The sequence below is a fragment of the Pteropus vampyrus genome, unplaced genomic scaffold, assembly GCF_000151845.1.
Source record: "Pteropus vampyrus isolate Shadow unplaced genomic scaffold, Pvam_2.0 Scaffold4, whole genome shotgun sequence".
Taxonomy (NCBI): Eukaryota; Metazoa; Chordata; class Mammalia; order Chiroptera; family Pteropodidae; genus Pteropus; species Pteropus vampyrus.
Window position 1 is genome coordinate 490 of NW_011888785.1, and position 19315 is coordinate 19804.

The 19315-nt window shown below is 37.3% G+C and overlaps 1 protein-coding gene across 7 annotated transcripts in view; it reads right to left on the minus strand.

Annotated features, from left to right (window-relative positions):
- Positions 1-343: 343 nt before the first annotated feature.
- Positions 344-19315, minus strand: part of LOC105294974 (dynein heavy chain 11, axonemal) — a 128174-nt gene continuing 109202 nt past the window's right edge. For all 7 annotated transcript variants that reach the window (XM_023532793.1, XM_023532765.1, XM_023532768.1 and 4 more), the window contains 8 exons: positions 16783-16921; positions 13598-13690; positions 12033-12227; positions 11125-11202; positions 8916-9048; positions 6854-6981; positions 5656-5804; positions 344-395 (listed from right to left, as the gene is read on the minus strand). In XM_023532793.1, the coding sequence (XP_023388561.1) occupies positions 392-395; positions 5656-5804; positions 6854-6981; positions 8916-9048; positions 11125-11202; positions 12033-12227; positions 13598-13690; positions 16783-16921 (919 nt within the window). In that variant the 3' untranslated portion in view covers positions 344-391. The remainder of the gene's footprint in view (positions 396-5655; positions 5805-6853; positions 6982-8915; positions 9049-11124; positions 11203-12032; positions 12228-13597; positions 13691-16782; positions 16922-19315) is intronic.

The following is a 19315-nucleotide window of genomic DNA, read 5'->3' on the forward strand; positions in this document are numbered from 1 at the left end:
TAACTCTACACTATCGTTAGACTTATATCAATAGTCAAAGCTTTTTTAGGTCCACAGTGAACAGTTTTTAGTTGAAGACTCGAGAGAGCATCTCGGGGGTGGTAGTGACAGAGGGCACTGGGAATAATGGAAAACAGGTGTTAGTTACTGGGGACAAAGGTGTGAAGGTCACACATACCCCTCAGCTACTCATTTTACTGCATATCAGCTGCCAGAAATGGACTCAGTGTCCAGAGCTTACTGGTGGGTGGGGGGCGGGAGTGGGGAGGGGGAGGTTGTTTAGGGAGATGAAACTCTAAAGTCAGATTGCCTGGATCTGCTTACCAGCCCCACCATTTTTTAACTTTGTTACCTTGGGCAAATTACTTAACCTCTCTGTGCCTCCAGTTTCTCACCTGCCAATGAAAATGATGATAATATAGATTTCTTAGGGTCATTCTGAAGATTAAATGCGTTCTCATATATAAAGTGCTTAGATTAATATATGACATACAAGAAACTCTGATAATTTCTTACAAGACATGGAAACAACCTAAGTGTCCTTTGATGAGTGATTAGATAAAGAAGATTGGTACATACGTACAGTGGAATACTACTCAGCCGTAAGAAAAGATGAAAGATTGCCATTTGCAACAACATAGATGGACCTTGAAATAATCATGCTAAGCAAAATTAGCCAGATGAAGAAGGACAAGAACCATATGATTTCACTGATATGCAGGATGTAAAACAGAAAGCAACAAATGAACAAAACAAACAAACAAACTCAGAATGGTGATTACCAAGAGGGCAAAGGGTTGGGGGGAGGAGGAAGAGGGTAAAGGGAGTCAAATATATGGTGATGAAAGGAGACTAGACTTTGTTATTAACCGTCACCCCAATAAATTTAATTTAAAAAAAACAAAGTTGTGGCTCCCAAAAGTTATCTTCCAGTAATCACTTTTGGAATCAGATTAAATTCCAGAGATATTCCTATCTTTTACTATCATTATTTGCAAGCTAAGGAATACATAGTTTAGTAGGCTCCATTTTCAGTGTTATGCTCCTTGTAAATAATTTTAATTTAAATAATTATAAATAAATTTAAATAATTCTTTGCCTCTATGTTTTTACCTCCTTATGCATTTTCATCCCTTTCACTAGAAAAAAAAAATTCTTGCTAATCATAATTTCAGAAATTTTCTTCTAATTCCTGTGTCTTTACTTCTCAAGATCTCAACAAACATATGCCAACTATCCAGGCTTCTTCCAGTAAACTTACTTAAAACTCAGAATTAAAATAAAATAGTATTTGATTTATACATATGCTGCTGTGATTTTAAGGATATTGTTTGACCTGATATGCTCCATATTTGTAAAGTGTGGATGTAAATTTATTTTTTATAATAGTTCAGCGAATTTTAACAAAAATATTTTAAGAAACTTAAGTGACATGGCACGATCTCAAGTCCTTAAATGGAATCCCACAGAGATACTGTGAACACAGTATTTCCTGATTTCTTCTACCTACAATATCTTATTGGTTCCCACAATATGAAGACAATCTATTTCCTAATTTTGCTCACTGAAAATGTCTAGAAGCAATGACATACCAGTGGCAATGAGCACACCTGGCATCGCCATCCAGAATTCTAAATCCAACTCCTTATACAAAAAGTAGTTTCTTTTGGCTCCTTGGAGAAATGGCTAGATCAGGCCCAGGGTAAGGAAGGTCTGAGATAAACCATGAGTATCTTGTTTAACCAGAAAGCAAAGTGACCAAAGACTGAGAAGGACAAGTAGAAAAGAACACGAAAGGAGCCAGCATAGAGAGGCTCTGGTGGGCAAGATTTGGGACAATATGAGCATACAAAAGAATAATGTGAGTAATGAGTTTTACCCATTGAACTAAAAGAAGCCATAAATAGAAAATGATACTCCTCAAAAAAAGGAGGGGGAGAGGAAAGAGAGAAAGGAAGGGAAGGAGGAAGAGGAAATATTCTTTACAAAAAAATGTAACCTAACGGGGCGGGGGCAGAAGGAATGATTCAATTAGGAAATTGCCTCTTTTGCAACCATCAATGGGTCATTTTTCAAGACTTCTGCCTGTTTTCTTCAAAACTGTAAATGTCATGAGAGAGAGAGAGGTGGGGGAATATTATAGATTAAAGATGATATTAGAGACAAGTAGATGCAATGCATGATCCTTGACACTTGATTTCTTAAAATGCTACAGAGGAAATTACTAGAGTAAGTGGGAAATTTTGAAGAAAACAACTAGAAAAAAATCAGATAATATTGTATCAAAGATAAATTTCTTAGGTATGTAAATTGGATGGTGTTCATGTAGAAGAATGTCTTAGTTCTTAGGGGATAAATGCTGAAGTACTTAGAGATGAAGTGTCTTAATGTCTCCGACTTACTTTGAAATCATTTAGCAAAATAAAAGTAGAAAATATATGTGTACAGCCCAAGAGAAAGTAAAACAGTAACAATCGATGACTGCAGGCAAAGAACATATGGTTATACTACTACCTTTTCAACTTTTCTATCATTTTTAACACTTCCAAGTTTAAAAGTTAGGGGAAAAAGAGAACCAAGATTGGTTTGGGAAATGACGTTAATCATTATATTGATCTCAAGGTAATTAAGGATTAAATGAGTCAATACATGTAAAGCTATCACTTTATTAGTATTATGGCATTTGAGTAAGGTACTAAAGTAGCCAATAAAGATGAAGTGAAAAAATACCAGCCAGTCAGAAATAGCTACTTTTTTTTTTTTGTAGTTTATTGAACGTTTCTGGCAGTAGGAAGTGAAAACATAAAAATATCCTTTAGAGAAGATTCCCATTATCTTGGATAATGACCTGGGTAGAACTTTTAGTCATATACATTAAAATTAAAACCTACCCATGGATCTTGGATAAAAGAAAAAAACCTCCATAAAAATAAAATCTAATGGTGAAGACAGACTCAGTTAACTTTCTTAGGAGTGTAAACTGAGTGTCTCTTTAGCTAACTTGTGACCTTTGACTGACCAGATAAAAGTCCTTCTTTAAACAGGGATTTAGACAGCTTTTGTTACTGAGATTGACTTACACAGACCTTGAGAAGTGTGATTGAGGGGTCCCCTGAAGGAAACGTGTGAGGATTGCCTCTGCTCCCCGTACGGGGCAGTGGAGGGATACTGGAGATTCGCCTTCAGCTAGCTCCCGACCTATAGAAACATCCTAGGAGATAGCCTGAATCCTGGTTGGGGAAAGGAGCTAGTAACACAGGAAGAAAACTCTATTTTAGACTTTTAAAAATCACTCCTTCCCCAGCCAAATTCAATAAAGCTTTGTTAAACAAAAAGCCTGGGCATGGTTCTCCTTTGTTGTAGAGTTAAGAGATGAAACTCATAGTGAACAAATCAGTATGCAGAAAAAGCAGCCTAAAAGATGCCTGATGCATCAGTCAGGCACCTGGCAGGGAAGAGATGTCATCCTCGAATCAGGTTAGTGAGGAGAGATCAATAAAAGGACTACTGACAAAGGTGTGGGCAGGGAGCAGGGACACTGGAAGGGAGAGTGCCATGCCATGGAGAATGAGGAGAGGCTACTGCATCTATGCCTGCAAGGACAAGAGAATGAAGGACCACCTGAACCTGGAAGGCAAGAACCTTGGGGAGAGATTTAAGAGGAGCTGTGGCCTGCAGTTGAGGGACACAGTCATCCTAATGTGACCCTGCGGGGAGAAGCCAGGGGAATAAATAACCTGACCTCATCTCGTCCCTCCCTCTCATTTCCTGCCAAGGCTCCTCATTAGCCATACCAACCAGGAGCCAGAGGGCCAGGGGCCCACTGATGTGGTCCAGGACAGCCTCTGGGCTAAACAGAAGCTACCTGACACAAGAAACACATCAGACACAAGTACATGTCACTTGCAGAGCTCAGACATTTTTACAGCTAATAATGGTAATGCCAGAGGAGGTGACAAGTGACCACCAGGATGAATTACGGGAAATGTGAGCATGTGAAGAGTAAGCAAGTGGGCACAATAAACTTGTTCTAAATCAATCAAAGCATCATCACTGTTCATGTATGCATATTATATGTATACATACAAATATACATATGCTAACTAAATGATATATCTAAGTGCTCCATGCGAGGTATTATTATTTATACACTTATTCAACGAATATTGAATTCTTAATGTGTACAAAGTGTGAAAAAGGTTATGACCAATGAAAAATGATAAAGGTATCCAGGTACTAATTTAATTATCTTTAAATTAGCCTAATTAGCTTTAAATTTAACTGCTAATACTTTTTCAAATAATCATATACATTTTTACCTTTTTCTGAAAAAAGAAATATTCACAACAAAACCAAACAACCAGATTTAGAAAGGGGCAAAGGACTGAAATAGGCATTTCTCCAAAGAAAAGATACAAATGGCCAATAAGCACATGAAAAGATGCTTGACATGATTAATCATTAGGGAAACACAAATCAAAACCAGAATGATACCATTTTGCACTCATTAGGATGGCTATTATAAAAAATGGAGAAAGTAACAGCTGTTGGTGAGGATATGCGGAAATTGGAACCCTTGTGCACTGCTGGTGGGAATGCACGATGGTGCGCCCACTATGGAAAACAGCATGGCGGCTCCCCTAAAAATTAAAAATAGACCTACCATTTGATCTAGCAATTCCACTTGAAGTATATATCCAAAATAACTGAAAGCGGGGACTCAAAGAGGTATTTGTATGACCCTGTTCTTTAGAAGCATTATTTGTAACAGTCAAAATCTGGAAGCAGCCCCGGTGTTCATCACTGGATGAATGAATAAACAAAATGCGGTATATACATACAATGGATTATCAGCCTTAAAAGGGAAGGATGGTCTGGCACATGCTGTAACATGGATGAACTCTGAAGACATTACACCAAGTGAAATAAGCCCATCACGAAAGGACAATCACTGTATGAGTCTAAGAGGTATCCGGAGTATTCAAATTCATAGAGATAGAGCAAGGAGAACTGGGGAGTGATTGTTGAATGGGTGTGAGGCTTCGGTCTGCAGTTGAAAAAGTTCTGAAGATACAGTGGCGATGGTTGTACGACAACGTGAATGTACTTAGTGCCACTGAACTGTACGATTAAAAGTGGTTAAAATGGTAAATTTTATATTAGGTATATTTTACCCCAATTTTTATTATTTCTATTTATGTATTTTTCAATTAATTGACATTCAATATTTTATATTAGTTTCAGGCGCGCGGCATAGTGGTGAGATATTTATATAACGTATGAAGTGATCTCCCCGATTAGTCTAGTATCCATCTGACGCTATACAGTTATTACAATACTATTGACTATATCCCCTGTGCTGCACTCCACACCCCATGACTATTTCGTAACCATGATTGTGTTTCACGTCACTTTCTTCATCCAGCTCCCTACTCCCCTCCCATCTGGCAATCATCGGTTTCTTCTCTCTATCTATGAATCTGTTTCTGTTTTGTGTGTTCATTTATTTTGTTCTTTAGATTCCTTATATAAGTGAGATCATATGGCATTTGTCTTTCTCTGTCTGACTTATTTCACCTAGCATAATACCCTCTAGGTCCTTCCATGTGATTGCACATTATTTTACCACAATTTTTTTTTAAAAGCAATACTCACGGATTCCAGCCCAAATCTTGTGGGTTCACATACAGAATACCAGCTCTGGAAACAGTAGCGGGGGTTGCTGTCCTTAAGTGATGAATCTCAAAGAGCAGCCTCATGGAGGGAGTGAGGGCTACGCGCTCATTGCTGGCCAAGGTCAGCACCTGGACAGAGCAACACAGCAGACAAGAGGCCCTGTTGTTGAACAGCAAAGGCAACGTCTGCCAATTTACTATAACAACACAAAGTACTTCCCCCCAGTAGAAGTGCCAAAGGCTATGAGCTCACTGTCCCGAGTTAGAAGCACATACAGTCTGAATAAAGATCTCAGTTCATCCCCAAGGGAAGCTCACTGACCCTTGAACACTTTCACCAACACGGACTCTTTCATGCCAACCTTTAAATAACTGTGCTAATTATTACTACATATAAGACATTTGTTCTAAGAGCTGATTACATGAAAAGGCCCAAATACCACAAAAAATAAACTTTCTTTAGAATCTGAAATACCACAATTATCCATTGTCCTATAGAAACTCATGCAAGTATAAAGATCTCAGACCTATATCTTATGATGAACAATGTCTTAGTTCAGAAAGCAGTAATTACTGTGAACTGAAGGGGGGGTTACCAATTCTATTCTGGAGTGATGATGATTACTGATTTCTTTCTCCTGACCCTAACGACAGACCTTGTGTTGCTTAAGTGGTGTCTCACAGACCCGTACCATCGCCCTGTGTTTTCACCGAGAATGCTAAATTAACCATGGCAAAATGCTTAGGAATGCATTATTACTCAATCGGTAGCCATAGGAACTACTTAATTTCAATAGCTAAATTTCACCAATTAACACGGAGCACAAACTCATTCTTTTATTATCCAAGGATTCCATACTTAATCAAAGATAAGATGTAATAATTTATGCCTAACCTTTAGAAAATGGTAAGATGTATATGAACTAAATTCTTGGATACATATCTCTTTTTAAAGGTGATTAAATTTATACAGACAAGAAAAATATATTCTTTAACAGTGAAATTCTTTAACAGTGAAATTAAGAGAATTATCAGGTAAGTGCCACTTAATCAAAAACAGTAACTACACAAAGAGCATCGGGTTAATGATTAAGAACTAGTATTAAAATCAACAAGTGAATTGAACGCAATACAGTCCAGGTGTTATGTTTAAGGTTTAGCGCTGAGGTATTACTCACCTTGTTATCATCCATGACAGTATTTAGTGATTCAATCCACATGGGATCAATATCTCCATCCAAGACCATCCATTTTGGTCCATCATGCATAAGATTTGCTTGTTCTCGCAGAATGGATGAGAAGAGACCTATAAATTAAGAGTAAACAATCATTATATAATGGAGTTCTATTTATAAAATAGATTTGCATTATTTCTACTGGAAGCTCTTTCATTAAATAAATAAATTTGCTGCAAATTTGCTGCCTCTCTCTGGTGGGCAATGTGTAATGCCTTTCAAGCTAAACCTGGGCTCCAGGCCAGTGGGCAAGTTTCAGTTTTGTGAAGTTCCTTAGCTTCTCTGACTGAGCTTCTGCATATGGCAAATATAGTATTTCCTTGAAGAACAGTTGTGGAGATTTATGAAAGGTAGCACACATGAAACTGACACCAAATGGAGACATGATCCTTTTTCACGTGCATATGTTTAGCATCTATTTTTAGGTCAAATATTATTTCATCTTTCTCCATTTTTCTTTAACGATATTCAAGGGACATAATTCTAAAGCTAAAGCATTCAGAAGTGCTATCATTTCTTTGACAGATTTGGTCACTGGCCTTATATTATCATTACTTCACAAGATACATAGATAAAAACATTTTAAATCCATAGCCCTTTTTGCTATTACTACATATCTGAATTATTATTATGTGTGTTATGCACTGTACAGTTGCTGATTTTCCAAAACTGAAGTATATAATATCATGGTGAGAAGAGCTTGTCTGATGCAAGTTTGTGGAAGATTTTGATTCATCTGCGAAGTACTTTATGCAAAAATAAGTGACAGTACATAGTAGAACCTGCCACCATGATTCATAAAAGTCAGTAACCTTTTCTAATGATCACTGATTTGAATGGCTTCCACAGATTTTCAACATAAACTGATATTTTTCCTTTCCTGCCATAATCCTTTAAAAAAAGAGATAAAAGGCTAAGAGTAAATTTTGACTGTCTCACAAATTAAAGACTGCACACTTAAAAAGAGGATAGAGAATGGCGAGGTGGGCTTTCATGCACAGGATCACCAGGGAAGTCTTCTCTGATGTGACCAGACACTTCAGTAACATAAGGGAATAAACCATGCAGGTATCTGCAGTGTTGCAGATGGTGGGAACTTCAAGCACAAAGGCCTGTGCTGGAAAGAGAGTTGGCATGTTGAAGGAAGAGCGAGGAGACCAGAATGTACAGACAACAGTAAGTGGAAGGCAGAGCGCAGTAAATGAGGTCAGAGACAGAGGAGGAGGACCTAATCACACAGAACCTTGTAGGCCTTGGACAAAGGTTGCATTCCAAGGGTGATGGAACCCACTGGAAACTGCAAGCAGAGAACTAACATTTTGAAGAGCACCTTCTGTCTGCTGTATGGAAAATGGACTGCAGGGAGAGACCAATGAGAGAGCTACTGCGGAAGGACAGGCGAGAGGCTATGGTGGCTTGAAGAACATGGCAGTTGTGAAGAAGAGAAATGCTAGAATACAGTATGTATCTTAAAGGTAAAGCCTATAGGATTTGCTCTGAGGTTGGACGTAGCGTGTGAAAGGGAGAGAGGACTCAAGGATGATGCCAAGGTTAGTGCATTTACTGATACGAGAATAACAGATTTTAACAAAGGAGTTTGCTTGTCTACAAATACTTCCAGGTTAAGAAACATGTCCCATTGACTTTTGTCCCTGGCACCTAGAATAGTGCCTGCCTGAAACTTGGTCAGTGTCTTGTGTTAGGTACTTTACAAATGTTCTGAGGCATTCGTGTTGACTTCCTTCCAGGTTTACAGAGTCCTGACATAACTGATGCGGGATAAAATCCACAGCTCTGAGCGCAAACCTACTGAATGCAAATCGACCATTTATTCAAATCTAGCTTTAATTTATAGGTTACAAATGCTGTTGTGAGCTGCTATATTTCCAATAACGCCAACACAAACAGTAAATCTCCAGCTATGACTAAAATTGGCTTGAGCTGAGAGATGATTTCCTGGATAACAAGAAATTTTTTGCACTTCTAAAGGGGAAATACTACTTGCCATCTTTCCATTCTCGGGTAGCGTGATGTATGAAACCAAAGAGTTCATCTGTTGTCACAGCTTTAGGGTTTAAGTCATTCCAAATGGGTTTTTGTTTCATGTTAACATATGTTCGGTTCAGTGTTCTCAAAATCTGAAGGGAAGAAAGGGAAAAAGCTAAGAAAATTAATACTAATGTAAGCCAAATGAGAAGCAAAAGATTTCAAAGGATGTTCCTTATTTATTACATGTTCCTAGCTATTCTGTGTGTATTAAGATTGAGAGTGGGAAAAAATTTACATGTACACATTTTCATTACCATCTTGAGAAATTTAATCCTATAATCCCTTAGGATCAGTTCACCTGATTCTTTGAACAATGCAGACTAGAGAAAGTCACTATCATTTGAGATATTTAACTATGCGTGGAAAGTGAAGGACTATATTAAATAAGAATTCTGTTCATGTTATTAAAATATAATCTACCTGTATTATTTAGTCATTCTCTAAATTTAGCCTGCATCAGTATCACTTATAGAATGTTAAACCCCAGATTGCTGGACCCAATCACAAATTCAATTCAGTATGTCTAGGGAGGGACTGATGACTGGCACTTCTATTAAGGTCCCAGGTGATGCCTGTGATGCTGGTCTGGACATGCTTTGAGACCCAGTGACCTACAGCAATAGCTCTCAACAGCAGATTTCTTGACTTGGGGGATGAGGGCATGCTACTGGGCATCTAGTGGTCAGAGGCCAAGCTTGCTGCTAAACATCCTACAATGCACAGGACAGCCCTACAACGAAGACTTATCTGGTCCAGAATGTCGATAGTACTGAGGCTGAGAAACCCTGATCTAGATAATTAAGGAAAAGAAGCCTTGAGGATAAGAATTCACAGGATAGGTGCTTAATACACATCTGTTTAATTGACACCTTATCTCAAATATCTGCCCCAAGTATCCTTTTTGCTTTCTCTGAAAAGCCAGGGCTTTTAGATACTTATTATCCTGATCTTCTCAGGGGTTTAGAGGACTGATAAATAATTGCCAAATACTTTGGAATAATAAGTGCTCTAATTCTATCAACTTAACTAAAGGTTGAATAGAACAGAACAAGTGAAGACTAGATAAAAGAAACTGAATGGCTTAGGAATATTAAGCTTACATTTTTAGAAACCATTAATCTACTAAAAATTATAGAATTTAATTTTATCCTTCCTTAAACTAGGGCCTGCATATGAAACTTACTCTAACAAAATAATTACAGATCTATCAGTTATCTACTTTAATATTTCAATTCTTATATTTTTCACTAGGAAGATTCCTATTCAGGGCCTCCCTTTACAATTATCCCACTTTGGGTTCAGATCTAAATATTGGCAAATTCTCCATACACCCATGCTCTAAAGACTCATATGCCCACTCATTATTTTTAGTCATTGGCTACTAAATATGTTTATACTCAAGCGCCCTGGATTAAAATGCATGCATATACCATCTGCCAACCAAGAAAATAAGTACATTGCCAGGACTGTCAGTAAGACCAAGCAAAAGCAAGCAATGAACTAAAAGTGGGGATAATAATACCCATAGCACATCATCGTTATGCAGAGTAAATCACACATGAGGCACCTAGTACAGTGCACAATAGATACCTCAAAAATGTGCAGGTTTTTTCGCTGCCTCTCCTTTTTTTCAAGTTTTGCTTTGGCCCTACAAAGGGCCATATTCTGAGAGAGTATTAAAAAATATATATTTGGGTTTTCTTAATGATATGGGGAAGAAAATCTAGGATAACTTGGAAAAGATAACAACATACTTTTGATAAATGTGGGTAGGGCCAATCCAATCACGCAATCCACATATCTTACACGAGAGTATTTCAATACATTAACTTTGGATAAAAAAATTCAGGTAGAATTATATTATTGCAAAAGGCATAAAATAGGATGGCATATATCTAAATGCATGAATAGCATGCTAAATATCTCATGTGGAAAGTCCAATCTTCATCTCGGCTTACTTTTCCTATTTGTTCCTTTCTCCCTCTCCCCCAGGATAGAGGAAAATAGTGTCAATTGATCAAAGAATGATATCAGTCTCAGATTCTAATGCAAAATGATGGTGGATTTCACTGAAGAGAACTTTTAAATAGAATTGAAAATAGGCTCGCCCTCCCACCCAAAATTGTTCCTTCCATGGCTGAAAGCTAACAGGCAATTTACTATACCTTACTCTTTCCCGTGCCTGCATTTCCAACCACGAAGACAGAGTGCCGCACGGCCAACAGTTCTTCCAGCTGGACAACCTGCAAACCCAACAGCCAGTCACTGGTTTCCTTTCATGAGTTTATGATTTAAAACACAAAAACAAAAACCCACTATCCATTTTTGCCCAACTCTTTCCTTACAACCCAAGCCAGCCCCACTGACAACAGTATATTCCAGGAAAGTTAAAATAGATGACAAGGGTTAAATATAGTTCCTCCTAGCTCTCCGACATAGAACACAGAAGTGAGAATGAAGACAATCACTGAAAAATAATAGTACAGGGTACCTGGCTGGGGTTACTTATACAACCAGTGACTCTTCTCGAAGTGTTGAACAAAGCAGTATATGGCCAATCATCATCTATAATTGAGTAATGACTTACATCCTCTAAAATATCTAAAAGACACTCTACATATCTATTTTAACATCCATGTATTCACTACACCCAGATTGAACACACATATGCACATGCCTTTAATAAGTCAGATGATGTCATACATGTAGCAATTTCTCCCCACTAAAAGCAGGCACTAATGATTTTGTTTCTAATTTTCTCTAAACTGGAATGAAAAGAGCAAAATTAACTTTTGGTGCATGTCACTAAGAAGAACCAGAAAGTTTTATAAACTAACGAAAAGTCTGCTTACATTTAAAACTGTGACTTAATCATACCTGCGTTTCCCTTCTCACAGAATGGGATTACAAAATATTTATATTTACTTTCATGAAGACTGCCATGTTAGAATGCAGTAAAGTATATTAAGGTTGGTGTAATATATAAGTTGACGTTTGGTTCAGTATCACTTAACTACAGTTATTGTCACTGTGCAGCCCAAGGGCTGCCATGGCAAGTAAATGCCCCTTTTACTTTGAGGATGAAGCTCTCCTCAGGCTGCAGGCGGAGCTCCAGGGTGGACTGCCTGACCATCTGTTCAAAGTGTGGCGCCCTCCTCCGGGGCACGTCCAGGGCTGGAAACAGGTCACCGACCAGGCCCAGAAACACAGGGATGTCGTCTGTCACAATCTTAGGCATATTGAAGTCCCTTAATGCTCTCATGAGCACCTAGAAAAGAGAATAGGGGAGGGAGGGAGCAATTGGGGGTATCGTTTATATAGATGTCTAACCAATATACTGTATACTTGAAACTAATTTAAATAAATTTTTAAAAAATAAAATAAACCAGAAAAGAGGGCAACACTTCATTTTAAAAGCCCAAATGGGGTCTAACAACCACCTAAACAGCTAAAGATATTATTTTTAATTCTCTTATCTAAAGCATGAGAATCGATACCGTTCTCTAATTAGGATGGCATTCTATCTAATTAACTTCCCCTATAGGGAGGTTAAATGCCTACAAGGTCATGTATGAGAACATGAGAAGGTTCTGCAGATACCAGGACATCCTCAGACCAAAGTCATCAAGGGGGCCCTGTACCTTCCCTACCAACACCTCCTTTGATCCTGAGAAAGGATCTGAGGCCCTTCCCTCCTTAGTCCTCAAACTCCAGGAGATAAATTAGCCAGGCCCACTAGATCGTTTTGTTCAAAATACTCTGAGAATCTCAGAATAATACACACAACTATTTTCAGTTTGGATTTTTGTTCTATATTGGCTGAAAACCAAAGAAAGCTTCCAATTTTAAAAGCAGAAACTTGAACATCAGGATGACTTCTACAGAAAGGTAAGCATTCCAACAACAACAATAGAGCAGGAGAATAAGTGCAAGAAAATCCAGATCCTGTCATGAACTGTGACTGAGAGGAAGAGAAAGATTGAACAAGTAGAAAATCACATAATATCCTTTAACATAAAAAGAAACTCACAGAAACAGATCTAAGCATACTTCATGTATACGTAGTGCTGTATCTGTACAGCCATTACTCTCACTAATTTAACAGAAAAAATGGACATGTGGCTGTTTCTTCCTAGGAGGGACAATTCCCTAGAAGCTCTGAAAAGCCCACTAAGTATTTCCCTGGTTTTAGGCAATCAACCTTCCCGTCCCATTCTTCATGTGCATCTTACATCCTATGAAATGGACATACTTTTTTCCATTAGATTATGTTTCCACTGACTTCTTCAGGATTAATAACCTGACTCGGATTTTTGAAACATGCTTCAGGAGAAATCAAATAGTGACTACTGAATTATTTAATTACGACTGCCGAAATATTTTTTGTGTGGCTGACATTTCAAAAATGCTTATAAAATTACACATTTTCTTTCCTACGCCCATATTCTTTCACTCAAGAATACTGGTGATCTTTTATAATATAAGAAATGCCAGTCCTCAAAATACTCTACATTAAAAATAGATGTTATTTTTCTTAAAAATCGTGCTATGCACGACCCATCATCCGGGTACACGCTTTCATGTGTATGAAGCCATTTTGCTACGCACCCAATGGAAATCATATCAGCCCTGCATTACCTGGTCTTCAGGTCTGTTTTTGTCTTCTCGTTTCAGGGAGCCAGCTACAACCAAGACAGATTTAATAGCCCGAAGTCCCCAATCATAATGATCCTAAAATCAAAACACAGGCATATTTTCTCAAAAATTTTTATGAGGGAATGGTTCTCACTTCAGAAGTAGAAGCCGAAAGCTAGGAGTTCGGATAAATACATGCTTTAACGACGTGAAGTTATATCTCTCAAGCTATATTTGAAACTGTGAAATCCATGTCCCTTCAGCGTCTTCCTGCTTCTTTCACCCGATTCTCTGCCCCTGTCAGCAAATCTCTTCTTCGTAGTTGCATTTAGTTGCCGCCTCTGCCCAAGGCTCCATCCACCTTCCTTGCTCTTCTCTCAATTATCCTGCTAACTCAGGAGTTCAACCACTTCCACGTTTTCACCTCCGGCCACAAGCACGTTCCTCCAGCTGTCCACTAACAGCCCTGCTATACCACGCCTTCCCAGGCCTCTATCTTGAATTGCTCTAATTACCCATCTTTACTTTCTTGGATGCTGCAGCCCTGATGTTGGCACTTAATACAATCAAAACCATATTAAATAAAATTCAATTATCAACCAGTACCTCTTTGAGACTTCTACATTATCTCTAAGGAAGATAGTTCTCACAGGCTCTGAGTTCCTGGAGAACAGAACCGGTATCTTATTTGCCTTTGTCTTCTAGGTCCTAGCAGGACGTATTGCATGGGGGCAGGTGCTCAGTAAAGGTAAGCTGAATTAACTGGTTGATTATCTGCCTGGCCTTCTCTGCATTTCCTCTACAATCCACATACTAACAAGACTGCTCTGAAACATCTCTCAGCTGTGCCTACAGGAGAGTCATTTAACCCCTCCCAGCCTTAGCATCATCATCTATAAAAAGGCAGATACAAGTATTTACCCACTCTACAAGGCTGCTGTAGGAGTAAAATGAATTAATGCTTTATGGGCAGTGAAACAATATATATACATGTATAAAAATATGCCCTTCAATCCATTAGTGGATAATAAAGTCGATTTAGTGGGTCTTAACCATCATTTTAGTTGGTGATAAAACAAAACAGAATGGAAGAATACCAGAACACATTGCAAATAAAGGTAAGAAGTGTTTCATGAAAATTCTTGTTTCGGTTGTGCATATGTGTGTGTACTGAGTCTCAATAGAAAAAGAGTTTTGAAAATTGCTGATGTAAAAGTAGATTGAGGCTTGAGGAAGGAAGGAGGGGGGTAAGAACAAGAGTCTGGAGGCCAGGGAGACTGGAGAGGGGGCTAAGTCAAGGCAGTAACAATATTAAAGCAGAGGATGCAGAAGAAATTCTGGACACAGATTTAAGAGGACTTAGTGAGTCTCCTGAACATTTAAACACTGCAAACCACTGCTCAAACAATCCCCACCATTTTCATTATGTCATTCCTTTGATCAACAATGTTCACTGATTCTTCTCTAATCCACCCCCACAGCTTAGAAAATTATCAGGATACTGTGTTCCCAAGTCAGTAGTTCTAGCCTGGCCAGATTTCCTCCCCACCATCTCATTTATGACATCTTCCTGGGGTGACGAACTTTTTTTTGCCTATTCTACCTTCCTCTCAATACCTTCCTCTTGTAATTGGCTACAGGTGTCCTCGAAAGAATTTGAAAGAACTAAATTCAAATCTTGCTCCCAGCACTTGTTAGCTGTGGACGTTGGACAGGTCAATTCATTCTGTTTCCCTATCCGTAAAACGAAACTAATAATAGCAAATCTATAGACTTCTTGTAAAGATTTCAAAAGAGAACACATGGCACCTGCTCAATAAAGACTGGCTTCTTTCTTTCTTAATAGGATAATCTTTTCATTCTCCATTTTATTCCAATTTTTATTTCACGTAAACTGAATCTCCTAAGTAAATTCTTTGAAGTCATAAATCTGAGTGTTTCATTTGTTCTGAGTCTTATCCCCTTTATCATCATCATAAATAAACATTATTTGGATACAGTAGATGCTCACTAAATATTTAAATATTACTACTAGGAATGAATATAGTTGCAACTCCATTTTTCCTGGGGTCAATGACATTATTTTCTTCTTTTTCCCCATTATAAAATTAAAATGGGCTCATGGAAAAAAGATATTATAAATAAGAATAAGGAAAAAAATAAAAATACAATTTTATTATCCAGAGACAAATGTTAAAAATCACAATGTATTTTCCAGTCACTTTGTGTGTGTGTGTGAAACAGAGTATAATATAAAACACATGCCAATTATAGATCACACAGTTTGGTATGCTGTTTTTTGCATATAACATTGTCATAAACATCTTCCATATTATTAAATTTGCTATGTTCCCCCCAAGAATGTAAACTCAGTTATTAAAATGACAACATGAATTTCTCTTTCATATTCCAAACTTCCCACAGCAATGGATAACTTAAAATGAGTACATCTGGCAATGCATGTAACTGTGTGGTTATAACTGTGGTGTTTTAATACTTTCATCCTAGAACAGCTGCAGAATAACGTCAGCGGGAAGTAATGAAAGGTCATCAAAGGACCGAAGTCAAAGGTGGCTAAAAAACTGAGTTTAAAAATAATGATGCTGATACACGTGTAATTTATGTGGCACACCAGCAACTGTAAATGAGACTGCCAGAAGCTAATGACTGGAAAACAGAGAATAGTTAAGTTTGACCCATTTCAGAGACTGAGAATTGTAGAGCAAAGTTTAAAAAAAAAAAAGCAAATTCTACTTTCAAATAAAGGATTACCAACAAATGATAAAAGTTGTTTAACATTTCTTACTGTTTCTCCAGAAAATCAACTTTACCTGACTCATGTATATTCCAACCTTCTCTCACTAGATAATAATATTCTCACAAAGAATGGGAGGCATCATAAAATTCCATTTACAGTGATAACATTGGTCAGGTTTAAAGAAAACCACATTGCCTGTTGATAAAACCTGTATTAAGTACAAATTAAGCATGAGACTTAAAATGTCTCAAGTTTAATTTCAGAAAAAAATTAAGAACTACAAATTACAGATTTTCGAAAGTGTATGGAAAATATAAAATTATTCCTGTGTCTAATTAAAATTTGAATAATAAATTACCCAGCACCCATATTTCAAAAGCTGTTTTAATGGGGCGTAAAAACCAAGAAAAAGTAACAGAAGACTCTTCACCTGCTTGGAGAGGAGCTCCCTGCACAGTGCGTGCAACGTAATGAACTTTCGGGCTAATGAACGTGCATCCACGAAACCTTCAGCAACCAACATGATTTCACAGATTAGCTCAATGTCGGGGGCTACCATGGCACAGGGTCTGAAAAGTAAATATATAATTTAGTTTAAAAATGTGATAAGGTAATAAGTATAAATTGCTGAAATCAAGTGCTTAATTCATACCAACATTCTAGACATTCCCGAGCAGGTCACAATTACCTCTGTCAAACCACAGACCCCTCACTTCAACTGAAAACTGTCCACGAGTTACTGGATACACAGACAAAGATGTAAAGTCTGGAAAGGGGAGAAGTGTGGGTGTAGTGTTTGCTGATTTCCATGGAATAAATACTTCCAGCATGGCTGATGTCTATCTAGCAACACAAAACATGGAGCTGGGGAGAGCCGCATGGCAGCATGCCACCACACCGGCATACCAGACATAGACAATCTCATTGCATAAATATTCAGAAAAGACATTACCTAGACAATACTCAGTTTTGAGTATTTATCACCTTTGTTTTTAATACAATTTATTTAATCAAAAGTTTATATAATTTAGTGGCCGTACTTAACAACCCGCCTCACAAAATCCATGAAAATTTAACTGTCAGCTCCTACAAGCTGTCTCTAGTACGTCACTGCGTGAGGCTAGCTAACACAGACTTCTGAGATGAAAATTTATAAAAACATAGCTTTCAAATCCCCTTTCTCTTAGAGGGGCATGTCCAAAAGTCCTCCCCAAAGACAACTGCTAGCAACAGCAACACTTGAAAAAGTTCTACTCAACTTAAGTGCAAAAGAGGAGTCAGAATAAATAAGTAAATGAGCTCGTTATTTTAGACTTCGTGAAGTGTACATTCTAAATATTTATCCACCTGTTTTTGTAAATATAATTTGTCTGCTTCAGGCGTATCTCATTTTTCAACCTAAATATTACCCAGAGTCTCTCTGGATCTATGTTATTGAATACATACTTCTATCTCAGCTGGCCTCACATTTTTTCCCACATTTTTTACTCTTTAGCACATGACAGAAGTAGTCAAGATGAAGAGTAAATACGAGACAAGGCTAGCAAATTCACTTAATTGGTACTTGCATTAATATTGACAACTAATACTTACTGAGCACTTTCTTCCTGCCATATAGGATACTAAAAGCTTATCATGCTCTCTCACTTAATTCTCACAAGTCAAGGAGGTGGCTACTCTTATCTGTATTTTACAGAGGTGCAGACTAAGGTTCTGAGAAGTTCAATCACATGCCCTAGGCCACATGGTGGGTAAGTGGTAGAATCATGATATTCTTAAGGCTCATGCATACTGCCTCCACTCATGAATATTATTTCCGTCATCCAAACTGGCCTTCCAACTTTGCTGTATGAAGTACCAGCACCCCAACATAAATGATGCTGTACTTAATTAAACCAAATTTATGAAAACTTTACAAAACAATTTCAAATTTTAAGACCCAAATGATAACATGAATGAGATGAATTTGGGTTACAAATGCAAAAAATTTTGTAAAGGTGTATAGTTTTCAAATGAAAATATTCTATAATTATTCCATTTATTTCTAGAATAGTTATTCTCTAGAATTTTGTTCCAAGAAAAATAGACATAACAAAATTGCTATGCTAGAAAAAGCTACTCTATGAGGAAAAGAAAATATTCAATAAAGGATGCTAGAATAATTGACTATTAGGGAAAAGATTCTGTTTAAATGCTCATTTCATATTACCTACCAAAATAAGTCCTTAATAGATGAAGCACATTCAAAAAGTAACACCATAAAAATCAGAAGAAAATACACACGAAATATGGTTAAATATCTAGACGGATGGACAAGCAAATTTCAAGCTCAAAACAATTGAAAGAAATCACACTGAAAAATACAGAGGTTCTTACATTACATGTGAAGCAATATTTTATTTTGAAGGCAGAGTGCCAATGAAGATACATATTGTGAACACTCAAGAACTCCTATAAAATAAAACTGATAAGCCTTTAGCTCATCAAGGATGCAAAGAGTGAGAAGACATACATTTCTCATATCAGACATGGACTTCAGGACATCGCTACAGACACTAAGGGAATATTATGGACAAATTAATCCCAATAAATTCAACAATCTAGATAACATGGAGAAATTCCTTAAAATATGCAAATTATCAAAAGAAATTGAAAAAGAAATTAAAAATCTGAGTGACTCCATATCTATTAAAGAAACTGAATTTAGTACTAAAAAGACTCTCACAAAGAAAAATCTAGGCCCGAATGGCATCACTAATTAAATCTATCGAATATTTAAGGGGCAGATAATACCAGTCCTACACAAATTCTTAATAAAATAGAGAAGAAGAGAACATTGGTCAACCTATTTCATGAAGTTATCATTACCCTGATGCCAAAACCAGATGAAGATATTATAAGAAAAGACACTACAGACCAACATCCCTCATGGCACAGATGTAAAAATCCTTAACAAAATAGTA